The sequence below is a fragment of the Stenella coeruleoalba genome, assembly GCF_951394435.1.
Source record: "Stenella coeruleoalba genome assembly, chromosome: 8".
NCBI classification, from domain to species: Eukaryota; Metazoa; Chordata; class Mammalia; order Artiodactyla; family Delphinidae; genus Stenella; species Stenella coeruleoalba.
In genome coordinates, this window is record NC_137154.1 from 47,350,382 (window position 1) to 47,365,943 (window position 15,562).

General features: G+C 44.0%; 2 protein-coding genes across 3 annotated transcripts in view; both read right to left on the reverse strand.

The window, feature by feature from the left end:
- Positions 1-15,562, reverse strand: part of PPFIBP2 (PPFIA binding protein 2) — a 149,842-nt gene that overhangs the window by 103,956 nt on the left and 30,324 nt on the right. For both annotated transcript variants that reach the window (XM_079930567.1, XM_079930566.1), the window contains one exon: positions 13,673-13,770. In XM_079930567.1, the coding sequence (XP_079786693.1) occupies positions 13,673-13,736 (64 nt within the window). In that variant the 5' untranslated portion in view covers positions 13,737-13,770. Of the gene's footprint in view, positions 1-13,672; positions 13,771-15,562 lie in introns of those variants that run through there.
- Positions 13,680-15,562, reverse strand: part of SYT9 (synaptotagmin 9) — a gene marked incomplete at its 5' end in the record, with an annotated part of 266,692 nt that continues 264,809 nt past the window's right edge. Inside the window, one exon of the mRNA XM_079930574.1 lies at positions 13,680-13,770. Within this exon, the coding sequence (XP_079786700.1) occupies positions 13,768-13,770 (3 nt within the window). The 3' untranslated portion in view covers positions 13,680-13,767. The remainder of the gene's footprint in view (positions 13,771-15,562) is intronic.

Below are 15,562 nucleotides of genomic sequence, written 5' to 3' on the forward strand. Positions count from 1 at the left end.
TGTGCCAGTGAGAAAAGAAATCCATAATTATTTTACATAATGCTTATAAATATACAAGTAACTTAATCAATAAATTAATATTATGAGTACTTGTCTATTTGGGAATCTATTTGGACATATATGATATGTTTTACATAATTGAAGGAAAAAAATGAGAGAAATAGAAACTTTAATGAAAGAATAAGAAGGAGCGAGAAAAGCACAGAACAATTTGAAAAAGAACCACGTGGAAACCAAAATGAAGAATGCAATTATTCAAGTGAGAAATTAAGTGCACAGGTTAAATAACAGATAAGAAAGTTACTGGAATGGAAAGTGGAAGGAAGTATATAGAGTGAAGCAGAAGCAACAAAGAGAAAATGGCTATGGATTTGTCACAAATAAAATCTGGAGTCTTCTCAGTTTAAAAGACACACACTGAGTCCCAAAAACGATACATCAAAACAAACCCATCCTAGAAACAACGCAGTGAAACTGAAGAACACCAAGGACAGAGGAAATTTAAAAGCAACCAGAGATAAAAGACAGACTGTCAAGAGACTTCTCATCAGCAAAGTCCCGATGACCACAAAATAATATCTACAGGTAGCTACCAACCTATAACCTGTACAAGATAAACTACCACTCAAGGTTAAGACTAAAGTAAGGTCATTTTTCACATAATGACTCGTGCAACTTATTACTGGCAGGCTATTCCTGAAGGGATTTTAAAGGATCTACTTCATGAAGCAGGAAAAACTGCACCAACCAAAAAGGAGTGGGATGAAAAACACATCCGGGGGGGGCGGGGGGAGCACCCAAGAGTGGCTGCAGCCAGGGTCTGTTTCCCAGGGTCAGCTGCAGCCACCTCCTGCCTCTCTGCAAGACTCTTCCAAAACCAGCAGAAGAAAGGCCATGTGAGAACACAGTGAGAAGAAGATAGCCCACAAGCTGGGAAGAGAGGTCGCACCAGAAATCAACCCTGTTGGCACCTTGATCTCAGACTTTCTGGCCTCTAGGACTATTTTTTACTTCTTGAAGCTCTTCAGGGGTACACAGTATGACAAAATGCATGAGACAAGAATATTTATAGCAAGTTGTTACCCAGGCAGAGCCTTTGAATCCCAGAGGAGCTGCAGCTTCACCCTCAAGACACAGATCTGCAGCGTCCTGGGCACCATCAGACACCTCCACTGAAGACCCAGAATGGAGACCATTGGACCATATGTCCTGTACATTCTCTAACAACTACTTAGACCTAAGGTCTTTGTTTCAACACCTTCCTTTGAGAGCTAAGACTAGTTTATATAATATGGGACGATGAAAGAACTTAGATTTTGAGATCTGATGGATCTTGTATTTTTTCCTAATTATGCTTTCTAGTTAAGCTCTCTATGCTTCAATTTCCTGTCTGTAAAAAGGGGGTGGCGGGGCTTCCCTGGTGGCGCAGTGGTTAAGAATCCACCTGCCAGTGCAGGGGACACGGGTTCAATCCCTGGTCCGGGAAGATCCCACATGCCGCGGAGCAGCTAAGCCTGTGCACCGTAACTACTGAGCTTGTGCTCTAGAGCCCGCGAGCCACAACTATTGAAGCCCGCACGCCTAGAGCCTGTGCTCCACAACAAGAGAAGCCACTGCAATGAGAAGCCTGAAGCCCGTGCACCACAGTGAAGAGTAGCCCCTGCTGGCCACAACTAGAGAAAGCTGGCACGCAGCATCAAAGACCCAATGCAGGCAAAAATAAACAAACAAACAAATAAATAAATTTATTTTTTAGAAAAGGGGGGGTGCAATACTGTTCATCTTTCACAAGTTTCACAAGGATTAGGTAAAATAATGCATTATGATACCCAATAAAAATAAATGTTCAATGAATAATAAATAAATGAATAAATAAATAGCACAATATTTTGGGGTCTATAAATCAAGATGACACCAGAACACAAAACTAAAATAATGTGGAAGATGGGGCAGTGATGGGAATTAAAGCATTCTAAGAGTCAGGTATTACTGAAGAGGAAGACAGAATTATTATTCTATAAAGATACTTATCTTTAGTCTTTGTGTTAAGGATGTATGTTTAAAACGTGAGCATTAAAAAAATGCAAGGATGAGCATTAAAAATGTAGAAATAGGGCTTCCCTGGTGGCGCAGTGCTTGAGAGTCCGCCTGCCGATGCAGGGGACACGGGTTCGTGCCCCAGTCCGGGAAGATCCCACATGCCGCAGAGCGGCTGGGCCCGTGAGCCATGGCCACTGAGCCTGTGCTTCCAGAGCCTGTGCTCCGCAACGGGAGAAGCCACAACAGTGGGAGGCCCACGTACCGCAAAAAAAAAAAAAAGTAGAAATAGATGTTTAACTTCCTAAAAGAGATTTAAAAACAACTTGATCAATATTACAGAAGCCAGCAAGGCAAAACCAAAAACAAGTAAAAAAAAAGTTAAAAAGAAACAACAGCATAAAACAGAGAAATACGTACACACATACCTATATACTAGTAACTATAATAATTATAAATGCACTAAACACCTATTTATTTACTTATTTATGTTTATTTTTTATTTATTTATTTTTCTTATTAGTCAGCCATTTTGTACTAAACACCTATTTAAATGCAAAAATATGAATAATGGAGAAAAAGTAATCCAGTTCTTTGATGTTATTAAGAGAGACCTACAAAAAATTATGACAATGAATGAGTGAAATTTAACGTGTTCAAAAAATGAAACTCAGGACTTCATGCGTTGGAGTAGGTATTTTTGATCAAAATATTAAAACCAGTCTCACACACACACACAATCACTGGATAAAATGATAAAAAACAACAAAAAAAATCATCTGAATAGACCTATAAATAATTGAGCCATAATTTAATATTTTTCCACAGAGAAAATACCAGGCCAAATGCTTTTACAAGTTAGCTCTAGCCAATGTTCAGGAAGTGAATAATTCTAATCTAACTGGTGTTCAGTAGAGAAGAGGATGGACTGCTCCCAGCTGTCTCGATAAGGAGAGCCTGCCGGTACAACTTGTAGACCAGAGTGTGAAAGGTGCCCCTGGAACTGAACAATTTAGAAGTTCTGAGTACTACAAAGGCAAATTACGAGTCTTCTCACTGATGAACTCACATATCAAATCCTAAACACAAATTTAGAAAACTAAATCCCATGGTGTGTAAAAAAGACCCTCTCCTTTGGGAAATGACGGGTCAAGCAGACCTAAAAAGAAAATTAAAAAATAAAGTGGCGATTATCAAAACAGCAAAAGGCACATAAAGAACTATACCCCAAACAACTAGAGGTGGCACGTTGTACTCAAGCACATATAAAGCATTTCTTCAAAACTGACTATAGACTAGGCCATACACAAAGTCTCGACAAAAATCAAGAATCGCGGGCTTCCCTGGTGGCGCAGTGGTTGAGAGTCCGCCTGCTAATGTAGGGGACATGGGTTAGAGCCCTGGTCCGGGAAGATACCACATGCCGCGGAGCAAGTAAGCCCGTGCGCCACAACTACTGAGCCTGCGCGTCTGGAGCCTGTGCTCCGCAACGAGAGGCCGCGACAGTGAGAGGCCCGCGCACCGCGATGAAGAGTGGCCCCCGCTTGCCGCAACTAGAGAAAGCCCTCGCACAGAAACGGAGACCAAACACAGCAAAAATAAATATTAAAAAAAAAAAAAAATCAAGAATCGCTATCATGGGTACTATTCCAGTCTCCATATTTCTGTGGGAGGGGAGAGTGGTTTCTACCTGCCTCCCCTTACTCAATTTTTCCTCAATGGCGGAAGGCCTCTTCTGATGACAGAACTAAAAGATGGAATTCTCTCTGGAGCTGCCCGTCCCCGTATGCAAGCATTAGCTTCTGAGGAAGCTTTTTCTGAGACAAGCTCTGCCCCAGAAGGTGGAAGTCTGTGGCCTGGGATTGAGTTCAGTTTGGGGTATGTGTGTAGGATGAGTGGATTCAAGGTCCTTCCTGACTGTGGCTTCAGGTCAAGCTAACTTTCCTAATCAGTGAAACTCATGATAAAGCTGATATTTTGATCTCTTTCTGGCTGACTCCTTTGTCTGTTCCTTGACTGGAACCAAATAGGAGGGGAATAATGGGCTGTTATTCTTTTTAAATATTTTATTGAAGTATAGTTGATTTACAGTGTTGTAAGGAATGTTATTTATTAATCTTTGTGGTAGACAGAATAATGACCCTCCCAAAGATGCCCACATCCTAATCCCTGGAAACTATGAATGTGTTTGTTACCTAATATGGCAAAAGGGACTTTACAGATGTGATTAAGAATCATGAGATGGAGATATTATCCTGGAGTTTTAATCACATGAGCTCTTAAATCATAAAAGGGAGGCAGAAGAATGGGTCAGAGAGATGTGACATGAGGACTTGCCCTGACCTTGCTGGCTTTGAAGATGGAGGAAGGGGCCATGAGGCAAGGAAGGTAACTGCATTATAGCTGCAACAGGGCAGGTAACAGACTAGTTGTGCTCAGAAAAATCCCAAAGGACACCCCAAATTAAAAAACACACATACATACACTTTTTTTTTTTTTTCATACATACACTTTTTAAAGCAACTGAACTGAAGGAAATTTTCAGAGCTCAGTAGCTCAGGAGAAAGAGAGCATGTGAGCTGGTGTTTTTGCCCTGCAGGCCAATTCCCTGGTGGCTTAACACCTCAGCTTGAATGGGCCACTTGAGGACAGGAGACAAAGCTTAGGGCCTGAGCAAAGGGAGAGGTCAGATGGAAGACCTCTGCATAAAGCCAGGATGCAAAAGGGCAATATCCTCAGTCTACCAACTAGAAAAAAGTCACCCCACAGAAGGAAATTCGGCCTCGATTCTGGAATAAGAACACACATAAACAATTTGATGTTTCCAAACATTAAAAAGGGGTAAGGGGGGCTTCCCTGGTGGCACAGTGGTTGAGAGTCCGCCTGCCGATGCAGGGGACGCGGGTTCGAGCCCAGGTCCGGGAAGATCCCACATGCCGCAGAGGGGCTAGGCCCGTGAGCCATGGCCGCTGAGCCTGCGCGTCCGGAGCCTGTGTTCCGCAACGGGAGAGGCCACAACAGTGGGAGGCCCGTGTACCACAAAAAAAAAAAAAAAAAAAAAAAAAGGGGGTAAGGGAAGTGTAGAAAGAGTGGGACAAGTAGAAATCAAAAAATAAAATAGTTGATAAACAAATGGGACCTAATCAAACTTATAAGCTTTTCACACAGCAAAGGAAACCATAAACAAAATGAAAAGACAACCTATGGAATGGGAGAAAATATTTGCAAATGATGCTACCGACCATGGATTAATTTCCAAAATATACAAACAGCTCACACAACTCAATAACAAAAAAACAAACAACCCAATTAAAAAAAGGCGAAAGACCTAGACATTTCTCCAAGGAAGACAGATGGCAAACAGGCACATGAAAAGATGCTCAATATCACCACTAATTATTAGAGAAATGCAAATCAAAATTACATGAGGTATCATCTCACAACAGTCAGAATGACCATCATCAAAAAGCCTACAAATAATAAATGCTGGAGAGGGTATGGAGAAAAGAGAACCCTCCTACACTGTTGGTGGGAATGTGAATTGGTGCAGCCACTATGGAGAGCAGTATGGAGGTTCCTTAAGAAACTAAAAATAGAGTTACTGTATGGTCAAGCAATCCCACAACTGGGCATATATCTGGAAAAGATGAAAACTGTAACTCAAAAAAGATACAGGCACCCCAATGTTCACAGCAGCACTATTTACAATAACCAAGACATAGAAGCAACCTAAGTATCCATCAATAGGTGAACGGATAAAGAAGATATGATATATATACACATACACACACAATGGAATATTACTCAGCCATTAAAAAGAATGAAGTAATGCCATTTGCAGCAACATGGATGGACCTGGAGATGATCATACTAAGTGAAGCAAGTTGGAAAGAGAAAGACAAATACCATATGATATCACTTATATGTGAAATCTAAAATATGATACAAATAAACTTATTTACAAAACAAAAACAGACTCACAGACATCGAAAACAAATTTATGGTTACCAAAGGGGAAAGCTGTGGGGAGGGACAAATTAGGAGTTTGGGTTAACAGATACACACCACTATATATAAATATAAAATAGATAAACAGCAAGGTATAATTTGAGGGAACTCAGGGACTGAGTTCCCTAGTGTATAGCACAGGGAACTACATTCAATATCTTGTAATAACCTATAATGGAAAAGAATATATATATATCTGAATCACTTTGCTGTACACCAGAAACAACACAACATTGTAAATCAAATATACTTCAATTTTTAAAAATAAATAAATAAAAAATTTTAAAACACCTTCAAAATAGAAGGCAAAATGTCCACGAGTATAGGGGATCAAATACACCATCTAGCAGAGTGATTTTAATAAGTATTTCTCAGAAACTGGTAAGATCAAGCAGACCAAAAAAAAAAAAAACAGTATTGGTAGAGAAGATTCAAATAAGTTGGATGTAATGGACAATTATAGAACATGGCACATAATAACTGGAAAATGCACACACCTTGCAAGCACACATAGAACATTAATGAAAACTGGCAATGTTCTCGTCAAGGCTACAAAGCAAGTATCAATAAATTCCAGAGAGTAAGTATCAGAAAACACTTTAACCACAACAGAATTAAGTTAGCAATCAATTTTAAATACATATTGTTATATATTATTGGTTGATTTGTTAAGTTGAACAGATACATTCAAGTAAGTAGAGCAGAAAATGATAAATAATAAAGAACAGATGTTCAAAGAAGTTAAATATGTATATATATTAAGCATAGATACATAATGCCTATATATCTATACATACTGTGATGGTTAATTGTATGTGTCAACTTGGCTAGGCCGTGGTACTCAGATATTAAGTCAACATTATTCTACATGTTTCTGTGAAGGTATTTTTTTGATGAGATTAACATTTAAATCAGTAGAGTTTGACCAAAGCAGACTGCCCTCCATAGTGTGGGTGGGCCTCACCCAATCAGTGGAAGATCTTAATAGAAAAAGACTGACCTCTCTAGAACAGTGGTCCCCAACCTTTGTGGCACCAGGGGTCGGTTTTGTGTAAGGCAATTTTGCTACAGACCAGCGGTGGCAGGAGTGGGGGCGGGTGTTCAGGCGGTAACGCGAGCCATGGGGAGCAGCAGATGAAGCTTTGCTCGCTCACTGCTTACCTCCTGCTTTGTGGCCTGGTTCCTAACAGGGGTTTCCGGGGGTTGGGGATCCCTGCTCTAGAAGAAGTGGGGATCTTCCAACAGATGGCTTTCGGATTTGAACTGCAACACTGGCTCTTTGCTGGCACTCCAGGCTGCTGGCTTATCCTGTAGATTTTCGTACTTGCCAGCTTCCACATTCATGTGAGCCAATGCCTTAAAATAAATCTCTCTCTCTCTCTCTCTCTCTGTCTCTTGCTCTATGTGTCTCTCTCTATACACACACACACACACACACACACACACACACACCCCCTATTGGTTCTGTTTCTCTGAAGAACCTGGGCTGATACATATACACATTTAACTATTTACAGAATAAATAATATACACACCTACTATGGTGACTGATCAGCAAAAACAAGTCAATTCTTTGAAAAAAGTAGTAAAAAAAAAAAGTCTCTGGCAAGATTGATCAAAAAATAAAGAGAAGGCACAAATAAGCAATACTAGGATTAAAAAACAGATATAACAAGCAGCAGGTCTTAAAAAGATAAAATACGATAAGCAACCATATGCTAACAAAATGGAAAACATTGGTAAAATACACAAATATCTAGAAAAATATAATGTGACAAAACTCAACAGAGAAAAAATTAAAACCTGACTGTCCCTAACCGTTACAAAAAGACAATCTTCCAATGAGAAAATACAAGGTCCAGATGGTTCTACAGGTCAGTTCCTATAATTACAACTATAAGCAAGGATTTAAGGAACAAATGATAATTCCAACTTTACTCACATTCTTTCAGAGATTAGAAAATGAGGCTACAGAGCCATGAAGGAGTGAGAGGTGGGCTCTGTCAGCAAGGGAAGAAAACAGAATGATGGCTGTTGAGTAGGGCTCGCAGCCCCACTGTGAGCCATTCCGACCTCTTCACACGAAGGGCAGTCTTTGACATCTCAGCCCGCTAGGCACCTCTAAAATTCCACCCTGACTCTCCTCAGGTCAGTTTCATAGCAGAGGACTCTGCACCTGAGTCCTGACTGGGAAACAGGTGGCTTTGTTGCCAATGACCACTCTATGCTGATCCGCCTCGGAGAGGGTACAACAAGACCAACTAAATGTTCAGAGCTTGGACTCAATCATCAGCCTTTAACACCACAGCTGAAATCATTCATGGGCCAAAGTGAATAATCACAGTCTTGATCAGAACTTTCTCTGCCCTTACAGTCTTTAAAAAAAAAAAAAAGCAGACACTAATCAGAGCTGGCAGAAAGGCCAGGGCAGAGCAACCTCTTTGTTTAACTGTTATAAAACACATTCCTCCTAACTATTCCTCATCAATACGTATAGCTCATAGATAACTGCAGGAGTAACCTGCTGCCCCAGCAAAGAGGAGTAAGTGGTCTCCTGGGTCCTGACCAGGGGTTCTCTGGTCCTATTACAGACGCAGCCGCTGACCCCATTAGCCCACAGATGAAGCCCTATGCAAAATTAGCTTATGCGGCAGTTGCTCTGGGCTATCCAGAGGGGTGTAATTAAGCAGTATAGTGTCCAATTTCGATCATCAACAGTGTAATTCAATTATGGTGTTATTTGTAGGCTGAATCACAGGGACTAATCAGGAGGAAGACCAGATCAAAGGTTAACATCATACTGGAACTTACAACAATGGTCTTTTGTATTAGAAACAAATCATTTTGACAAGAGTCCTGGGTTTTTTAACAGTCACCTCTTCCCAACTTTCTGCTATAAAATTCTTGGGTTCTAATTAAGTACAGCCACACCTGGGATACACTTATTCAGGTTTCTAAAATCCATCTTAGCAAGGAGTTTCACTTCACATTTCTGCTTCATTTCCTACTTCTGCTTAGAAGGCATTTCCTTCTCTCATACCTCCAGAGCAGATGAATGCTTTGAGATGATGAGGGTCACCATGTGTGGCCCTGCAGGGGTGTACTTGGCACTTGTGTAGCAGGATGTCCTCCAAGTGTTCCCGGCCCGGTTGCTTCTACGAGCGATAATCTCTTGCACTATTTACACTGTTTACATTCATTGGAGGACGGGGGCACATTTTTTGCATTAAAGTCTTAATTACATCAACAGCGGTATCACATGCCCTAAGGAAAGAGTTTTGGAAAGTGAAGAGTAGCCTATCATACTATAGAGTAATTAATAAAGGGAAAGTCCTTGTTATATAGTGTTATGATTATTAATAATCATTATTGAAGGAATTGTGTCTATTTTAGTAGGAATCCCTCTTGTTTCTGCGTAAGTGCTTGCTATTTCGGGCATGCAGGAAGCCCATAAAAATTTCTTCCACCGAAATAAGTGTAATTGTGTTTTCATAAAGTGAGAGAATACAGTCCTCGCGCACTTGCTTGAGTACTTTAACAGATGCAAAAGCAACTGAGTGTTGAAAGTGTTGGTGGTGCTACTTGACATCCTTCCATTTCAACTGAACGAGAGAATAGAAATTTAAAAAGGACGACTTTAATGTTAACACAAAAACGTCACTTCTGCAGGATCTGTGTATCATGATTTGCTGCCACAATCTTCAAACTTTCTTTCAGCTGCTCCACCCTTAAGCAAAGGAGCCCTCACTTGGAAGTCGAATGTGTAAGAGAAGACAGCAAAGCCACTGTGGCCAAGGGAAGGGGAGGGGGCGGGGGTGGGGGTGGGGATGGGCAAGAACAGGACCGGACCCTCCACCCAGTTAACTCTCTTCTCCTGTAGATGGCCCCACAGAACCCCAGGGCTTGGCTACACTTCGCCATAAAACCAACCCAGGAATGAATGGAGCCCAGAAGAGGCTCAGATGGCCCTGGACTCAAATTTTAGTTCTGTCATTTACCAGCACTATAGCTTGGGCAGCAAAACTAACGTCAGTACTAATATCAACAAAACCAAGAGTAACCTAGAGCAGCTGAGCACTTGCTAAGTGCCAGGCATTGTGCTAAGTGCCTTCTTTGCCTTCATTTAATCCTCCCAATAATAGGAGATGGGTACTGTTATTGCCACGGTTTTATATATGAGGAAACTGAGGCTCAGAGAGGGATTAAGCGATTCGCGCAAAGATTCCACAGCTAGTAGCGAGTGGCTGAGCTGGGATTCAAATCCCCACAGCCCATCTAACTCTGCAGTCTACATTAATTAATTACAAAAATCCCTAAGCTCTGTGGCCCAATTTGGCCCAGCCAACTTGAAAATGAGGATGGTTTTAATAATCTTGAGGAAAAGTATCCCACACAAAAGCATTCAGTAATTATCATTCTTTTTTATTGCAAATGGCACAGCACATATGCCCTCCAGACACTCGCTAATAACCTCAGTGTTGCATTCTCTGTCAAATAGCTCCCGTCAAACGTCTGTGTGAGCCAATTACTACGGAAGAGATGGCTCACGGGAGGTACCAACCACCGACTCTTGGAGAAAATTAGTGATTGTTCCAAAAGGATCAGCCAAACAAAGGTACAAGTAGAGAAAATAATCAGCGAAGTTCAGCATGCAGCCAGATAAAACACAGGCACGGAAACCAGTAACTGCCTCCTAATCAATGAACAGGGGAGCTGAGTCACAAAAGTAAATAAAGTACACGTGACAGATATCTATTAAACCCCTATTGTGCGTTGCACTGAAGATGCAGCAACAAAGCCCCTGTCATCATAGAGCTTACATTCTGATGCATGAGGCACATAATAAAAAAAGAGACAAATATGAACGTAATGGGTCAGATGGTGATATGTGCTATAAAGAAATAAAAAAAGGATGAAAGGACGGGGCTGATGTGGGGATGCTATATTAGAGAGTGTCAGGGAAGGCCTCAGACACAGTGATATTTCAGTACAGATCTGACCTGAGTGTACTTGGAGGAGAACATTCCAGCAGAGGGGACAGCAAGCACAAAGGCCCTGAGACAGCCAGTGCTAAAGGGAGACGAGCCAGATGGAAAGTGTAGGGGGTGCAGCCACAAAGGCAGCCAAAGGCCAAATCGTATAGAGTGTTGACTTCAGATTTTTTTTCCCAGATGTTGGGGGTAGGAGTTAATTAATTAATTAATTAATTTTTGCTGTGTTGGGTCTTCGTTTCTGTACAAGGGCTTTCTCTAGTTGCCGCGAGCGGGGGCCACTCTTCATCGCGGTGCACGGGCCTCTCACTATCGTGGCCTCTCTTGTTGCGGAGCACAGGCTCAGTAGTTGTGGCTCACAGGCCTAGTTGCTCCGTGGCATGTGGGATCCTCCCAGACCAGGGCTCGAACCCGTGTCCTCTGCATTAGCAGGCAGATTCTCAACCACTGCGCCACCAGGGAAGCCCGGGACTTCAGATTTTTATCCTGAGATGGGAAGCCATTGAAGAGTTGTGGGGAGAGTGATGTGATTTGATTATTCTGCTGCTCTGTGGAAGGCAGGCTACAAGGGGGCAAGAGCAGAGCAGAGACTGCTCAGAGACCATGCATTAATCTTGAAGACCCCAGGCAAGTCTAGGAGGCATGCACAAGCCTTAGCTAGACAATGAAAACTACAAAACACAGATGGGTGAAATAAGGACCTGAATAAATGAGAACTGCGCTGTGTCCCTAGAGAAGACTTAGCATGGTAAAGACTTTTTGTCCCTCATTAATTTATCAAGAGCTAATATTTTATAGTCTTACTATATGCCAAGCTTTGTTTTAAGCACCTTACACATATAAGCACAGCAACCTTCTTAGGTGGGTTCTATTATTATTCCCATTTTAATGTGAGGAAACGGAGGCATGGTTCATGCAGGTAACTTGACGCAGAGCTAGGATCTGAACCAAGCAGTCTGGCTACAGATGCTCCCCCGACTAACCCACAAAGGATGCCTTGGGACATCTTAGACCACCTCGCTGCAAACTCTCATGTCTGTTCCAGAGAAGTCCGTGGAACCCTTCCAGAAGAAGCCTGCCAGGGTGGAGGCCTAAGGAAATGGGAGAAGGAGGGAGCACGTAGTACTGGAAGGCAAGAAGGATGGGTGTTCCGGGATCCACACGACCCACACCAGGGCCCACCCTCCACACCCACTGCAGAGCCCCAACCAAGGCAAGGCCCCGAGGATCCAGACATGCAGTCCTCTCCCACAGACAGAGGGGATTTTGCCAGAGATTTTGTCATTTCAGGAATGCCTGTGTGGGGAAATTAGGAGGCAGGAGGAGGAACTGACCTCACACAAGGCTACCTTCTCTAGGCGGTGTCCCATTTATCCGTCCTAGCCATCCAAGAGCTCTGCTCACTCCAGGGGCTCTCAAAGTCTCTTCCTTGCCCCTTGGCTGGGGGCTCAGCAGTGCTGACAGCCTGAGATGGTCTGAGAGTCTGACCCTGTGGCTCTGATCTCAATGCACAGGAGGCCCCGGAAGCTTCCAGATGTGACTCTCTGAAAGGACCGCTAGGAAACCCATGCTCTTGGCCATTTCCTCTCAGTAGGGCTTCAGGGACCCTGATCTAGAGCAGGACATTCCAACCTCTGGAGCCTCTGAAAAGTGGGATGTTAGTTACGGCCTCCCAAGGACCCTTCTGTCCACTGAGAAATTAAGAGCCTGACAGATGACAGGTAGAACACGTCCTCTATCTCAGGTGCAAACACCCAGAGCCCTCAGTGTGTCAGGTGTATCTGCAGGACAGAAGGAAAGGCAAGGGGGCAATGCCCGGTGCTCTGTGCATGCCCTGGGCTCTAGCCACACTCAGCCCAAACCTTCTTCCCGCAGCCCTAGCTCCATACAATGAGGAGCAAAGTCCCAAAGAAACACACCCAGTCAACAAATAAGGCCACTGACCTGTATCAGGTAAGGACAGAGAGAAGGCCTGGGGCCTGCAGGGAAAGATTTCCAACAATGACAGGCTTATTCTAACCAGTATGGGCTTCAGTTGTCCCCATCAAGGAGTTAATCAGCTCAACAGCCCACTGGCAGTCCTTTCCAATTAACCAGTTTTGCTGGATCTCGTCTAGAGAATAATCCTAACTGGCTAAGGCAAACATGAAGCCAAACAGTTACGATGGGTAAAAAAACATATAGAACCTTCTTCAGGTGATTAGGTGAATCAATACAAAACTGCTTCCTGACTCTCAAACAAACTGGAGACCAGCCGGGAAAGGGAGCTGACACCAGCGTTCGGGGCAAAGTCTGCGAGATTGCAAGTTTCAGCTCGACTGTAATAAGCCATGATGTGCTCTGAAAACTTGACAATAAAATCAATCTCACTGCACCTGTTGCAGCCAGGATCCAAACTGCGATACAGTTATACAGATGCTAAAAGATGGTGCCTCTGTACTCTCAACAGAGCCCTAGACTCACACCAGATATCAAAGAGTCCAAGTTTGCACTGTTAAAAAAGAGGTGGCGCACACAGTAAAATAAAAGAAATCCAACAGGGGCCTTGTCTCTGCACCCAAAAAAAAGTCCAATGAGAGGAAACGGTTTCTCAGTGCGGAGGATGAGCTGTGGGTTGCCAGGACCCCTGACCATACCTGCAATGATCCCGTCCATCTGCTCCAGGGCAGCTTCCAGCACGTGACTCGCATCAGAAGCCATGAGTCCTTTTCCCTGCTTAGTCTCCTCCTTCTCACTGAAAATTCAAATACAGAACAAAGGAAAAATTACAGGGTTCCACATTACGTACCCAAGACCGCCAAGCCCTCTCAATTCCACCATCACAACCGCACTCTCATAGGAATCTTGGTAGCCCACGTGTGGTTTCTGCCATCGCCATGGCTTCGCCCTCCAGGCACACGTGTTCCTAATCCATGAATCTTCCGCATGTGCTTGTGTCATGAAAAGCCACTAGGGCTCTCCGGAGCGACCTGCAGCAGCGAGACAGCGATTGTCACTCCTGCCATCGTTACAGTCACGGCTCCAGAAGCTCCAGCCGCCCCTGGGGGAGGCTCAAGGCTCCCCTAAGGTTGGGGAAAAGAAAGCCGGGCTGTGCCCTGCAGCCGTGGGTCGCAGCAGGCATGGGCGGTCTTCTATCTGCATTTGTCTCACACCTGCAATGCTCTCCTTGGGCAGGTGTGACCCAGGCTGAGAGGCCTCAACTGCCGCTTTCATCTCAAGTGGGCCAACGGGCCCCATCTGGGAAGGCTGCAGGTGCGCTGTTGTGGGGAGAGTACTGTCCCTGGACCCAGGAGCACTGTCTCTTACCATTTTAGTTCTACTCCACCCAGCACCATTCAAGGTACATAATCCCATCTTCCCAGGGCTGGAGAATTTCTCCAAAAGTACAGTGTAGCCACTCCCCTAACGCTGAGTCTCCCTTCTAATGGCAGAGGCGGCAGTTGGCCCCATCTCCGGGCAGCTCTGCCTCTTAGAAAGGCCTTTCAGCTCAACTGTCTTCTTACAGCCTCTTCTCATTTTTCTTGCTTCCTGCCCCCTTCCTGGGTGGCAGGGAGAGACTGACACGACAGCATTTGTAATCCTAAGAAGAGGTTTAGCTCACGTCTGTCAACTGGAGGCAGGTGTGCCCAATAGGCCTAAGTGCGACGGAGGAAAGAGGCAGAGCTCCTGGACCCAAGGGTGGCACAGGTCAGGGAACAAGGGGTTCTGCTGCTCATCTTACCCATGAAGTTAGACCTTTGGAGTGAAGAGAGGAAAGTGAGCAACCACTGGAAAGTGGCTTTGGAGATGCTGTGGATAAGAATGTCAGGACCACAAAGAACCACACTGGACAGCACCAGGTAGGAACAGTTAAATACCCTGGGTTCAAAGCCAGCTCTGCCATCTACTGTGTGATCTCCAAACCTCAGTATCCTCATCTGTAAAATAGGGATGATAACAGCACCTAACTCACAGGGTTGATGTCATGGTTAAATGAGTAATTAATATTTCATTGAAAATGCTTGTCTTGCATGTAGTAAGGGCTCAATAAACTTCAGCCTTTTTTTTTTTTTTTTGCTTTTTAAAGTGAGAAGATCATCTCAGGATGTATTTGTGCCAGGATAGCTCACCGGATGAGGGACTCTAAACTAACATGGGGTAGGTTCAGGGAGGGAGAACCCAAAGAAGCCCAAGAGGCTGGTCCTTTGGAGGAGATAAGCACGCAAAGATAAGCTATGTGTGTGGAAGGGGAGGGCGTGACTCACAGGTGCAAAGGCCCAGAAATGGTCAGAAATGGGCGCTGAGCCTCAGCAGTGCAAGAACCGTCAGGCTACCAGCTCAGGGGAGTGAGAAAAGGAGCTTCGGCGGGGGTGGAACCTCACTGGCACCTCAGAGCTGTGGCAGGAACCAGGCAGGCCTACAAAAAGGAGCAGCCCAGACCGCTACGGAGCAAGTGTGGGCGCATATCTCAGGGTCTGAACAGAAGCAAGCCGGGGAGGGGATGTGGGTGGAGAAGAGGCAGCAGGACAAGGGGAGGTAGCAGAAGT